This window comes from Anoplophora glabripennis, unplaced genomic scaffold (assembly GCF_000390285.2).
Source record: "Anoplophora glabripennis isolate ALB-LARVAE unplaced genomic scaffold, Agla_2.0 scaffold1032, whole genome shotgun sequence".
Taxonomy (NCBI): Eukaryota; Metazoa; Arthropoda; class Insecta; order Coleoptera; family Cerambycidae; genus Anoplophora; species Anoplophora glabripennis.
The window spans coordinates 83,565-97,723 of record NW_019417161.1 but is presented as its reverse complement, the minus strand read 5'-3'; the positions used below and the strand labels follow the sequence as shown (position 1 = coordinate 97,723).

General features: G+C 47.2%; 1 protein-coding gene and 1 non-coding gene across 2 annotated transcripts; one reads left to right on the top strand and one right to left on the bottom strand.

Annotated features, from left to right (window-relative positions):
- Window positions 1–1,265: 1,265 nt before the first annotated feature.
- On the bottom strand, window positions 1,266–2,083 carry LOC108912742. The gene is made up of 2 exons (XM_018718122.1): window positions 1,846–2,083; window positions 1,266–1,795 (listed from the first exon to the last, which is right to left on the bottom strand). Exons 1-2 carry the CDS (start codon window positions 2,081–2,083, stop codon window positions 1,266–1,268), a joined length of 768 nt encoding a protein of 255 aa, XP_018573638.1.
- A 5,135-nt stretch (window positions 2,084–7,218) lies between these two features.
- Trnag-ucc lies at window positions 7,219–7,290 on the top strand. The gene has a single exon. It is a non-coding gene; the product is annotated as a tRNA-Gly (tRNA).
- The last annotated feature ends 6,869 nt before the right edge of the window (window positions 7,291–14,159 follow it).

The window sequence follows — 14,159 nt, the reverse complement described above, 5'->3', positions numbered from 1 at the left end:
ATCCTGCTTCCACTGCTCTCTCGAGGGGAAAGTGGTGACATACTTCCTTCCTAACCTAAGCCGGTCCTCTGCTTCCGTAACCCTCATGGCGGATATTGGGATGTCCCTCTCCGCCCTGAGGGCCACGGCAGCATGGCCCTCAGTGCGTCCTTTAGCTCTCCAACCGCCGGCGTCCCTTATCCTAAGGTATGCCGCCATCGCCTCCCTCATAATCCATGTAGGAAGGGTCGGCAGCCCCAGAAGGACCTCTAACGCGGCAGTTGGGGTCGTCCTCATTGCCCCTGTAATACCTAAGCAGGCAAGTCTCTGGATTCTCACCAACTTCCTGGCTACCGTCACCCGGTCCACACACGGCCACCAGACCAAGGCCCCATACTGTAGCCTCGGCCTGACCACCGCCGTGTACACCCAGTGAAGCACCCTTGGATTGAGTCCCCAGTTTTTGCCAACTACCTTCCTTAACTGCCAGAGGGTTGCCACTGATTTTCGGGTAATCCTCTCAACCTGGGGCCCCCACGACAGTTTGCTGTCCAAGATTACCCCCAAGTATTTGACTTCCCTGACCAAAGTCAGGGGCCTCCCATACATGATTGGAGCCCTGAAATCACCTATCTTCCTTCTTCTTGTAAATAGGATCATCTCAGTCTTCTTTGAGTTGACTGAGAGCCCCATCTCCTCACACCACCTCTCTATGATCCTACAGGCTCCCTGCATTCTGTCGCATACCACGTCCAAAAACCGGCCCGGGACTAGAACCACACCATCATCGGCGTAAGCCTGGGCATCACTGTATCCCTCCGAGGTTAGGCGTTCCAGGAGACCGTCCATTACTAGGCACCATAGAAGCGGGGAGAGGCAGCTGCCTTGAGGGCATCCCCCTCCCACTCCCAGGACCTCACCCATTCGACCACGATAGGCGATGTGCCCCGGTCTTGGAGCGAGTTGCATATGGTCTCAGTTTTTGCCTTGTCGAAGGCACCTTCTATATCAAAGAATATTGCCAATACGACCTCTTTGTACTGAAGGGCCTTCTCTACTTTATGTGTGACACTATGTAAGGCCGTCTCCGTGGACCTGCCCCGCCTATATGCGTGCTGGTTCGTGTGGATTGGGTATCTACTCAACGCCCCATCCATCAGATACCTATCCACAATCCTTTCCATCGTTTTAAACAGAAAGGATGTGAGACTGATATGCCTAAAGGACTTCGCCGCAGTGTAGTCTTCCTTCCCAGCCTTGGGGATGAAGACCACCTTGGCTGACCTCTAAGCCTGTGGGACGTAGCCCATCGCCAGACTGGCTCGGAACACCCTCACCGTACATGGCAAGAGAATGTCCAGGCCCCTCTGCAACAACGACGGGAAAACTCCGTCCGGCCCCGCTGCCTTGTAGGGTTCGAACTCATTCACTGCCCAGGTTACTGCCTCGTCGCCAATGAGCTCCTCGGCCAGGAGCCAATCTGCTTGTGGCATTGGCTCCGCCCTGGTGCCCTCGACGACATGGCCTCCACCTGAAAAGTGAGTTTCCAGCAGAAGTTCTAAACACTCCTCGCTGGAAGTGGTCCAAGTCCCATCTTCCCTCTTTAATGATTCTAATTTCTCCCTTTTGTCGCAGCTTAAGATCTTCATTAATCTGGCTGTCTCCGGCAGGGACTCCAGCTCACTGCAGTATGCCTTCCAGCCAGATCTCTTGCTACGCCTAAGTTCCTTCTTAAACTCTCGCCTTGCAGTTTTGTAATCGTCCCAAGAGGTCCCTTCCCCTTCCCTGACAGCTCGGTTGAAGAACGCCTGGCCGTCTGGCGGAGACCCTCTAGGGTCTTATTCCACCAGCGGACCTTGCGCCCACCTGCCGCCCTGAGAGGGCAAGCCTCCTCATATGCCGAGACGATGCAACTGCTTAAGGTTTCTACTTCGTTGTCTAACTGCCTTGTGGAGGTTATTCGTTCACCCCGGTTGCTCGCTTCTAGGGAGCTCCCTAGGTTACCATGATATACCTCCCAGTTTGTTGCCCTTGGATTTCGTCGGAGAGTTATTGTTTCCGAATCCGACTTCATCTCGAAAGCGATCATCCTGTGAACGGACATCGAGATGCAGCCCGTGACCCTCCATCCAGAAATCCCTTCTATAATACTTTGAGAAGCCAACGTAATGTTAATCACATCTTTCCGGATGCGGTTCACAAATTCGGCTCCTTTCCCCTATTCATGACCTGCAGGTCTGTGGTTGCTATATATTCCAGCAACGCCTCCCCACGGGAGTTAACATCCCCGCTGCCCCATACCGTGTGGTGAGCATTTGCATCACACCCAATCATTACAGGCAGACCTTTATTCTTATCAAAATTAACCATATTTTCTAACTCTTTAGTAGGCGGTAGTCTACCAGTATCATAAGGGAGGTATATGCTACTAACTATGACCTTACGCCTAATTCCACTTACCTTATATTCGAGGATGGCTGCAGTGGCATCCCTGGTCCCCAGTTGTGGTAGTGATACCATCCGGAGTTCCTTGGACGCCATTATGCAGGTCCGAGGTGGCTCGGCTCCATCCTCCTTCTCGACTATGCAATTGTAGTCGGTACTACCTAGCCCCACTACTCGATTCCTGTAAACATAGGGTTCCTGGATTAAAATTAATTCTCCAGTCTTACCTGTCAGTAGCTTCACCAGTTCCCCGGTGGCTGAGTGATTGTGCTGAAGATTAATTTGCCTCACCTGCAATGTATCCATCTTGGGGCCTGATGGTGCAGTGGGGGGGCTTACTTCCCTTCCCAGGTCGGCCCGGGCTCCCCTGGCGCCTTGGGTGCCTGGCGGACCGCTCCGCTCCAAGTCGGCATCCGGCGCACCGCCAGAGTTACCAACTCGAAGTAGAGGACCCACCCGGCCTCCTCTAGGCGCCTGGATATGTCCTGGCCAACCATAAAGGTCAGATGCCACCCCCCAGGTCCTTCTGTCGTCTCTAGATGCTTCCATCTTGCGACCTCTAGGGAGCGATTTTGGAGTTCCAACATCGCCCTTACTTGGGGGAGGTTGACCTCTGGGCTTCTTAGCCAGAAACCAACCTTCTCTGGCCATGATGCATCACTTGCCCGGATTGCCCGGTAAGCGACGTCTCCCTCGGCCAGAGGTACCCATCCTTCCAGGAGCCAGTCCCTTGAGGTCTCATCCTGAGCCGTCACCAGGAACCAGCCTGGATCTACCAGGCCCGAGTTCCTGAAACGGAGTTCGGGTCCTCGAGATCCCCCTTCGGGGCCCACCATGGTCCGAAACATATCAGAAACAAGATTTTCCCTCAGTCTCTGTCCCTCAGGGGGGGGGGGGTGATCATACCATCCTCACGATTGGATAATATGACCACCTGGTTTTCCCTCTTTTCTTTAGGTACTCCCCAATCAGCCCTCCGTGGCGGCGCCGCCACCGCTTTCCCTCTTAACAAGGGAGACACATGTGACGGCGCCCCCCCGGAAGACGATGGGAGGGTTCTAACCCTCTTCCTTTCTCTCTCTGGCGGTGTTGTTTTATCCGCCCTCGACCTTTTTTGGCTGGTCTGGGTCGAAGGGCCTGGCTGCCCTTTCGGACCTCCCGGCCCTCCTTCCCTGACCGCTGCTGGAGCAGTGGGAAGAACAAAGGACCGCCTCTTGGCTTCCCTATTGTCCTCCCTCCACTTCCGCCTTGCCTGAGGGCCTCGAGGTTTTGCCGGCCCTCGGTTGCTGGTTCCTTCGGATCCCTCTTTCGAGGTACTGGTCCCTGGCCCACTATCGCTGGTGCCGACATGGAGTGTTGGGCCTCGGATGGGCGCGCTGGGTCTGATGTCCCTTGCGACCCTTTCCTGGCCTCCTTCTCTTTGCCCTAGCCTTATTCCTTTTCACATTCCTGTGACCCCTCGGTTTCACCTTCAGAGGACTTTAGTAGTTCCTCCTCTCTCGAGGGTGAACCAGGTGAGGCAGGATTTGCCCCCCCTACCTTTTGTCCTCCATGGGACTTTTTAGAAAGGGGTGTTTTCTCTGTAGTGATGCTTTTGCTCGGTACAATGAAACCTCACGGAAATCCAAGTCCCCGCTTCCACTGTTCAGCCATGGTTGAACGTTTTCCCAGAGAGAAGGGTCTGGCAGCCGCTGGTGAAGCCCCCCGGAGCGTGCAGCAGGGCCCTTATCCAGGCGCCACCTGGCACTACTACACGCTCCGGGATTATACACCTGATGATGAGGCAGCCCCCTACGCCGGCTAGGCAAGGGTCGGCCTCTATACTGTCAGGCGGCACTAGGTGCACCATCCCTAGCTTCTTTCACCGCTACCTCTCCAGATTACCTCTCTACTGGGGTCCAGCCTCGGTATTTCGCAGCGGAAGGGTGGGGGAGTTGAAATGACCGTGCCCGAACGTGTAAGGGTGTGTGTATACATGTGTGTGTGTGTGTGTGTGTGTTGAGTGTTGCATATTTCGTGATGTATGGTGTTGTGAGTGTAGTGGCGTGTTGGTTTGTGTGCTGTTAGTCTGGCATCTCATCCGAGACCCTTCCGACATGAGAGACCCTTCTGGCAAATTGCCGTCGGCATGGCCCTCAGACTCATTGATGCACGCAAGCCCCTTCACCACGACAAGGTAGACACATGAAGGAGAAAAAAAACTGATGTAAATACCACAGATAACGCAACGACGGATTTCAGTATTAGGAGTCACATGGCTCTCCACGCGTATTGCGAATGACGCTAGAGACTACAGTTATCCAGCTATGTAGTGGTTTAATGTGCTATAACTTCAATAATTTTTTTCTCAGAAACTATAAGGATTTTACAAAATTTTTGTTACAGTATTTACTCCATTTCTCATGCCGCATCTATTCCCAAATTTTTTTGGATAAGTTGTAAATCACCCTGTATATATAGCTGTGTTTTTTTTGACATATATGATTGGATCAAACAAGTCAGTTCCAATCATGTTGTTTTTTGATAATTTGGAATACGGTTTTAAAGATCGCGTTTCGTTTTCCCTCTTCCGCTGCGGATCGTAAAATTTCTGTGATCATTTTGATACAATCAGGATCCAACTACCGTTTGAGGTTATGAATGAAGTCATTTATGATGTCATTTATTTGAATCTTACCAAAGAGACGGCAAGGATTAACAGTGGATCTTAGTTTAAACAATAATGTCTAGCACGATAGTTAACATTGTGGACATTTATGAATATTTCTATATATTTGAGACATCTGGTAAGTATTTTATAATTTATAAAATACACATATTGACTTATAAAATGTAATTTATAGAAGGAGAAAGATATCAACTTGCCAAGCAAAATGAAAATTATGAAATCGGTGAAACTTTAGAAATTGATAGGGAATGGTTTGATCAACTTCAACAGTCTTCAAGAAATATATAAAATGATGAAAATTCATTACCAGGAAGCATAGTATCATCATTATCTGAAATTTGGTCAGAAGTAGAAACGTTAGCTTTGATCAAAGTGTATGAAGAACATACGGAAGATTTTAAATATGGCAAAAAAAGAAAGACTGTATGGATAGTAATTACAGAAAAACTACAGAGTATGGGAGTCTGTACGTTTTTATAAGTAGCTACAAGCAGTGTTGCGTTACCTATATTAGGTAAGGAAATTAGTTATTATTATTAGTTTATTATTAGTTAAGTATTATTAGTTTAGTATTAGTTAGTTTATTATTAGTTATTATTAGTTATTCGTTATATTATATTAGGTTAGGAATGAAAGTATATACTTTCAATAATTCAATAATATCTGGTAGTGGAGGAAACACATCAACAGAAGTAGAAAGTGCCAGTGAACTACCTGGTGAGCCATCTACAAAAAAAACACGTTTGAATGCTACACAGACATTTCTAAAATCTACTGAGAGAATGAAAATAGAACAGGAAAAAATAGAAATTGAGAAACAGAAAATTGCCTTGTTAGAAAAATATTTACAAGGCTAGGTTATATTGTTTTGGTAATTATTTACTACCATGCTGCTTATTTCAAATTTGGAGTTATATTTGTGAGATTAGAACGTAGTTTTAAGGAAAACTATTAAAATATTCATATATAAACCATCGCCAGTATTCAGTATGTCATATTTAAGCATGCATTGTGCAACATTTTACAAAGCTTAGTTAATATTAGGTAGTAACATAAAATATTATTTGTATTGAATTCAATAATAAACAAAACATTTGTAAAATGTTATCCAATCGATGATTGATATTAGTAGAATAGCTGTGCCGATTCTGCTCCACAATTCAAGATGGCGACTGGAGCAGGATCGGCATAGCTTTCAGCCGGCTACGTCACATCGGCTGACGTCTGCGCGGTAGAGGTTGATGACCGTTCGTGCAGAACTAGAAGTATTATTTATATATGGATCTATCATTAGTAGTAAGGTTGATGATTTAATTAAAAATCAAATACAGAAAGTTTTATCATTTATTTGTTCTTGTTTATTACAATTCTTATACAATATAGCATGTTACAATACATTATTTTTATCAATCCAGGAATTATGTTTGTGATCGTAACCTAACCATTTGACAAAAACTTTATTTCCCTTTTTTCGTAACACCNTCTTGAAAGGTTGTGTTGCGAAGTCTAATGAAAGTTTGGTGTAGAAAACTAACCTTGGTAAGATATTTTCACTTGTATTAAAAACATTTGTCAATATTGACCGTAAACGATTATCTGATTTCTTCAAGGGTACCTATTCTTCCAAGATTAATTACATCGTCATCATTTAGTGATATTAATTTCAACAGTAACTAATAGTTTGTCATTATTTTTTGTTTAGCGCTTCTGCTATTTATTTAATAAATGTATTTTGCGATTACATGAGTTTTAATATATTCAGCGCAAGTTATTTACTGGATTGGACACAGAGAACGCAAAAAGGACGTTTACCAATTTTTGATTTAATTTTTGTTATTGTTGAAAAACGTAACTTGTGAGTGTTTACCCATTTAATTTTTTAGGCAGCTATAAAGACAAATATATCATTGATTTTATGATCCTGATAGAAACAATTCCAGTTCACGAATCGTCAACAGGGTGAGACATTTGCCTTGGCTTTTAGTCACGGTTAATCCAGTATATATGTATAATAATATACAAAGTTTTAACTTAAATATTATAAACTGTCTGTAAGAAATATAACGTGAAAGTATTCCAATAGAAATATTCAATTGATTATCCTATAAAGAGATTGGTTGTTATGTGCGATGGTGGTGTAATGGTCAGCATAGTTGCCTTCCAAGCAGTTGATCCGGGTTCGATTCCCGGCCATCGCATAACTTTTTTTTATTTTGTGTTTAACTTGTTTTTTTACTGAATCATATTTTCTTGTCAGTTAATTTTCAGAATTAACAGACAATTTTATAGAATTCATCAGTTTTATTTCTTTCGGTATTTCTCTCTGTAACTGTTATTTTAATTAAACAACAATACATTTTATTAAACCAATAAACCAATAAAAAATTAAATATTGTTTAATTTATTTTATTTTTGGATGACACCAAAAGATTTGTATGATCAGCATAGTTTGTCGCAAAATTGTTCGGTTTTGTTATTATATCTGCTAAATCGTTCGTAAATATAATAAAGAGAACTGGACATTTCACATGTCCTTGAGGTACTCCTCTATATTTCAGATTTAACATGTACAGCATTTATTACTACATTTATATGTTTGAATAAATTAGAAAAAAAAACAAACATGATTGTTAGAAAACTAATACATAATAATGCTTTATTTTTTGTGTAAAACAATTATTATTTATACACAAAATGCAGAGCGATCTAGTATAGCTACTAGCCGCCCGATTTAACGAAAATAATTCAAAAGTCATAAATAAACTTCTTCTGTTTATAAATTTTGATCCAATCAATATTTTTTGACGCTCGAGGGCTAGTTTTGTAGGTCTTTTGAAGACGAAAAAAGTACTTTACTGTTTTCTCGTGGAAATGAACGGAAAAAAGTTATAAGCGAAAAACGTGAATTTACGTAAAACTTATACAATTAACCACCCTGTAAACAATCTTCCTCCATTTTTATGACTGTGGAAACTAATATGTTATTGTACATAATATTTAGCATCTATAGTGATAAATTCAGCTTGCCGAAACAAAAAGTCGCGAAATGGTCNTTTTTTAAAATAACTTTCTTTCTGACTAAGATAATGGAATGAAAATTGTAGGTAATAATCATACCATAACTATCTTAAGTTTCATCAAAATCGGTTATAAATAAGGATAGTTTTCTAACTACCCTTAATAGAAATTTTTCGAATTTTTTTTATTCCTTTGAATTATCAAGCAAATAATATTATTTTTTAATGAATTTGACTTTTTTGAAGAAAATTTGTCCCTACTTTTTTTTCGAATTCTGCGTAGTTTAGTCAGAAGTAATAATGTATAGCTCAGAACAGTAACCTTTTTTTATCATTTTCACGTAGTAGGTATAATAATAATATTCATAATCAAACCTTCATAATTCAAAGGAATAAAATAATTCGAAAAATTTCTGTGAAGGGTAGTTAGAAAACTATCCTTATTTATAACCGATTTTGATGAAACTTATGATAGTTAAAGACCCTTATGGTATGATTATTACCTACAATTTTCATTCTATTATTTTAATCAGAAAAAAGTTTTTTAAAAAAATATCCAAAACTGCTTTGGAGGGCCATATCTCAGTAACGGTGCTCCGGAGGGCCAATGTTTATAGGAACTGTTTTGACTACTTTTGGCTCTACTTTCACCGACTTTTCCAAACACCCTGTATAACTAATAATAATGGGTGTAATTAATAAAATCATTTTGAGACTTATGTCATCTGTGCCAATAGCATTTGATTTAATCTGCGACGATACCTTTTCGACAGATTCTTCTGTTACTGTTGTATCTCTCTCTAAATCAAATTTTCCACATTAAATCGTTCCGCTTCAGCACAAGAAACTAGTTTATTTTTGGCGTTTCACGTTTCGTATTAAACTATTAGCAGCCGATGAAGAACCCGGAACGTGAATATGACATCTTAATTAATTAAGGCATATTTCATTCTTGATGTTGACGGAGTAAAACGCCCTCCGCGCCGCGGTTTCCACTTCAGGTTAAAGACGACTTCGGCTTCATCAATGTCTGCGCAAGTACGTTGTGTAGTAAGGGAGATAATTTGCAACTGTTGGAGATGACAGCCACTAGCCCTATTTTTTAATATGCACGGATAAGGAGGCGCTGCATTGCCGCAATTGTTCGTCTTAACGCGCAAAAAGAAGGCTAATATAGTACAACATTTTTCATTTAGTTCATTAGTATGTTGGTTTTATTATTTCTTGGTAAATTATGAAAATAAAATTAGAATACTCTTTTGTTTTTGATTATGAAATAATAAAATCCTTGCTTATAAATAAGGCGCGACATTTCAGTTTNCCATTCGCCGGGGCGTTTGAGCAAACCTCCCGTCATGATCTCGCTGGGCGTCATCCCCGTGGAGGCGTTGGTTCTATTCCGGAGTACGAACAGCGTTTCGTTGATGTAGGCGTCCCACCTAAGATCTGCATTACGTCTAGTTCGTAGCACCTTTTTGAATTCCTGAACCCGGCGCTCCACTGGGTTCGCCCGCTGGTGGTAGATCGCGGCGTAATACGGGGTGATCTGCATCTCCTCCAGGTACCTCAGCCATTGTCCTCCGCGGGAAACTCCTCCGTTATCAGTTATACACGCTTGTGGATATCCCCATTTCGTGCAAATGTCTTGGACGAAGGCTCGCATCTCCTGGTGGCGTACTCGCGGTACGGCGACGGCCTCCATCCATTTGCTGAAGATATCCACAGCAATTATAACGTATTTGTTCTTTTGTCGTGTTTCCGGATACGGTCCTAGAACGTCAAAGCTCCAGGTGTGTGCCGCATCCGTGGGGACTCGAGGTCGGAGCGGCGCCCTAGGCTGCCCGTTTCCGGCCTTGGTTGACGCGCATACGAGGCACGCTTTGACGTGGTCGGCGACTGCTTCTCGCATGCCGCGCCAGTCATAGTACCTCTGGATGGCCCGAAGTGTTTCGTCTCGCCCTGGGTGTGCGGCGAGTACGGCGTCGTGGTAGGCCTCTACAACTTCCTCTTGCATTGTACCTGGTACGTACAATGCGCGGCGATCGCCATATCTCCTCCAGATATAGCCTCGCTCGAAGATGTAGGCCTCGGCGATACGACGCTCCGTCTCCGTTTCGGGGCCATCGCGCTGTATGCGGTACAGCCTAGCCCTGTCTGTACGACACTGGTCGTCTTCGCCTTGTGCTCGCTGAACGCGCTCGAACAGCGGCATGTCTTCGGCGGGTATCCCTCCAGGGTTCGCAGGTTGTTGCGCTGGTGCCTCCTCTTGTCCTCCAGGCTCGTTCTCTACGTGCACCTGGACGCCGTCTTCGACGAGTTGGGGCTCTTGTTCCAACGGCGGATTTTGTTAGCGGCCTGCGTCCTCCTCGACGTGGTTCACGACCGGGTACATCCTGTCGTCGGTCTCGGGTGGATATTCTTCCCGCGCTTCCTCCTCGGGGTTTCGTGATAGAAAGTCTGGTAATTCGTTTACGCGACCTGGTACGTGGACGATACGAAACCGGTATCCTTGTAGCATTAAGGCCCACCGGGTTAATTTCGTTTTTGTACCGGTCTAGCCAAAGAAGTGCTCTACTGTCCGTGTAGAGGGTGAACTCGCGGTCCTCCAGGTGTTGACGATATTTCCTAATACCGAAAATCACCGCAAGGGCCTCTTGCTCGTTCACGTGGTACCTCGACTCGGTTTTCGAGAACTTCGATGACGCGCAAGAAATTAATCTTCTGGTGCCGTCGTCGTTTTCCTGGAATAGCACGGCGGCCATTCCTACGGCGCTGGCGTCGGTCTGCAGACAGTAAGGCAGGCCGGTTTTTGGCCTGTGCAGGGGCTCGTGGTGAACTAAAGCAAGCTTGAGTTCGTCAAAAGCCTCCTGCTCCCTAGCTGTCCAGCGGAACCGTCGGTTTGCATCTAACAGATTTGTCAGAGGAGCTGCCAGTAAGGCGAACCGCGGCACGTATTCACGTAACCATCCGGCAAGCCCGAGGAACTGTCGCAACTCCTTGACGTTTTTCGGCGGCGCGTGTTCTTGTATACGCGTAAGGTGCCGTTCTTGTGGCAGATTATGGTCCTTGGTGACGATGTGCCCTAGGTACTCTATATGCGTCGCGGCGAAACTGCATTTCTCAGGTGAGACGCACAGTCCGTGTTGTCGGAGGCGTTCGAACACCAGTCTGAGGTGTTCTACGTGCTCCTGCGGCGTCTTACTATAGATGATGATGTCGTCTAGGTACACCTTCACGAAACGATGTAATTGGCCTCGCAGTACTTCCGTCATGAGCTTCTGAAAGGTACCTGGGGCTCCAGATAACCCGAAGGGCATGACGTTGAACTCGTAGCTGCCGCCGTCTGGTGTTGTGAATGCCGTATATCGCTTAGACTCCTCGTGAACGGATACCTGCCAATAACCTGCCTTAAGGTCTAGGGTTGTGAAGTACTGTGCTTCACCTAGTTCCTTAAGCATGTCGTCTATTGGGGGTAGTGTGCCGGTTTCGACGAGTGTCTTTTCGTTGAGCTTACGGTAATCCACACAGAAGCGCTGGCTACCATCCTTCTTCTTCACAAGCAGGGCTGGTGAGTTGTACTCTGAAGTACTTCGTCGTATCACCCCCTGTTGCAACATCTCTTCACAGGCCTTGTTTATTATTCGTTTCTTCTCCTCCGAACATCTGTATTGTGGCGTATTTACGGGGTCGTCGTCGCGTAGTACTATGCGATGTTCAGCTAGTTTCGTCGACGCCGGTCTAGGTTCGATCGAGAACACATCCATGTACTCGCCTAAAACCTCTTGGCACTCTTCTTCGAAACTAGGCGGAATCTTCTCGCATAGTATCTCCCATATTTCTTCTCGCTGTTCGTTGTTTACTTCGAGAGGCGTCCCATTCCAATACACGCAGCGGCGTCGTTCGCGTCCATAATAGATCATCCCCTGGGAGAAGTCCATTACGACGTGGTGCTCTAGTAACCATGGTCGACCCAGTATGCATTCCTCGCAAAGGTCGTCGACCAGGAGCATTTCAGTAGAGAGGGTCGCCCCGTCCAGCGTGAATTCCACATCCGTGGTTCCGCTGGTCTCTACGTTGGCTCCTTGGCTAGCTAGTTGCACTCGAGGTCCATTTCCATTCCGTCTGTCCGCGGCGAATTCTGTCCGCAAAAGGTTAACGCCTGCCCCAGAATCCACTAGGGCGGTGATCCTCCGGCTTCCTAACTGTAAAGTTAGCCGGGGTGCCTCCGCATTTCCACGAATCGTGTTAACTCTTTTGTTTTCTAGAGATTCGCGCTCGCTGATGTCGTCCTCTAGGTCCCTCGGTGGCTGTGTTTCTTGTGCAGGTTCCTCCTGAAGCGTGGGGCTCGTACCCATGTCCCTGAGTTCCTGAGTCTCATGTTCCTCTTCGGCCTCCCTCGTCGAGGCGGCTAGTCGTCGTTCTGTCATATCCTGGTGGAGCTCGTCTTCGACGTATTCCGGTTGCTCCAACCCGAAATACGCGCATTCTTCGACATTTGTAGTCGGGTTTATTGTCGTGGGGGCCCGGGTCGTGGCTGGGCCTGTGTCACGACCCCCGGGGCGTTTCCCTGGTATCGGCGTGGCTCGTCGTTGTCGACGCGCTGCCGCGGGCTAGGACGTGGCGGTCCTGGAGGTGGCCTGGGGGCTTCCCTCGTAGCTGGTTCGGCGGAGGGCGCTCTCGAGGTGGGGACCTCGGGCGTTCCTCCTGCTGCCTCTGGCGCCAGTCGTCGCGTCGCGGCGGCGGTCCATTATTGTTATAACGTGGTTGCGGCGGCGGTCCCTCCTGGCGGAACTGTCGCTGCGGCGGCCCATTTCTTGGGTCCTGGTGCTGTTGTCGGGGTGTAGGTGTGGGTGCGTCACGGTCTGAGTGCCGTGGCGGTCCCCGCGGAGGCTGTTGCTCTCGCGCAAGGGCTCGTGGTGCCGGCCTAGATCCACCGGAAGCTTGAGGCATGGGGTCTATCATGTCCTCCTCTATTTGCGACATTACGCGCATTAGCTCTTCGGTCGTGCCGAAGTGTCCTAATCGCGCGTATGTGCGGAGGTTCCATCGCAGCTGCTCGATCACGATCCGGACGCGCGCCGCCTCCGGCGTCGCGGGTGCCAGTCGCTCGAACAGGGCGACTTTCGCGGTGACGAACGCTAGGACGCTCTCACTCGGTCCTTGCACTTCCCCGTACAATTTCCGGGTGAGGTCGCAAAGCGTTGCCACACCGTTGATTTCTTCCTCAAATTTCTGGACGAACGTCTCGTAGGTGACGCCCACCGGTTGTCTCTGTAGCCAACATTTGGCCGGCCCGTGCATGGTGCTACGCACTGCCCGCATCCGGTGCTCGACCTCCACGTCGTAGTCCTCGAAGTGGCGTTCCAGCTTTCGCAGGTACGCCTCTGGGTCTTCGTCTTCCCTGCCGTGAAACTCGAATTCCGGTTTCACAGGGAACTGCTGTCGTTGCAGGGCCTCTGTCCGCTCGGTTAATGCTGTGATGGCTAACAGCATCGCGCGAGTGGCCAGCCGCTGCTCGACATCAGCGCTGATTTCTAGCACGCGTTCCTGGTTACGCGGCGTAGTCGATCTTCTGGGGGCGGCGACAGGTACCTCGCCGGGTCCTGTCACGTCCAGGGTCCTCCAGGTTAGAACTCCTTGTTCTATATCTTCTAGTTTTGAGGTTTCGGGGGTCGATGTCCTTCCGGACATCCTCGCCGTCCAGCTACTCTCTAGCATATCCCGCCATCTGGGGGTAGCTTGTAGCAGGATCGTGCGTTGCCCCACGTTGGGCGCCATTTCTTCGATGCTCCTTGTCCATGCTTGAGATTTTGGTGGAATTTGCTCAGAAACCCTCTCCCTGCTTCCTTAAGGACCTCCCTGTGCCGGTGGTGCGCACAGCAAAGTCCCTAACGCGAAACGCGAGCGCGAATCTTCACCACCTCATCAGTTTCCGGAAACTGGCCGCACGTAAGCCCGGTTTACGACGTGCCAGTCGAGCACGAAGCTATATTTCACGGGTGACCGATGGTCGTCTACTTCTTGCTTGGGCCTAGTCGCTTCCTCGAGGG

Coding starts and splice junctions, on each gene's coding strand:
- LOC108912742 (XM_018718122.1), bottom strand. CDS start 2,083: ATGTCCGTTCACAGGATGATCGCTTTCGAGATGAAGTCGGATTCGGAA. Junction 1,796..1,845: donor TTGCCCTCTCAGGGCGGCAG/GTGGGCGCAAGG, acceptor GGTCTCCGCCAG/ACGGCCAGGCGTTCTTCAAC.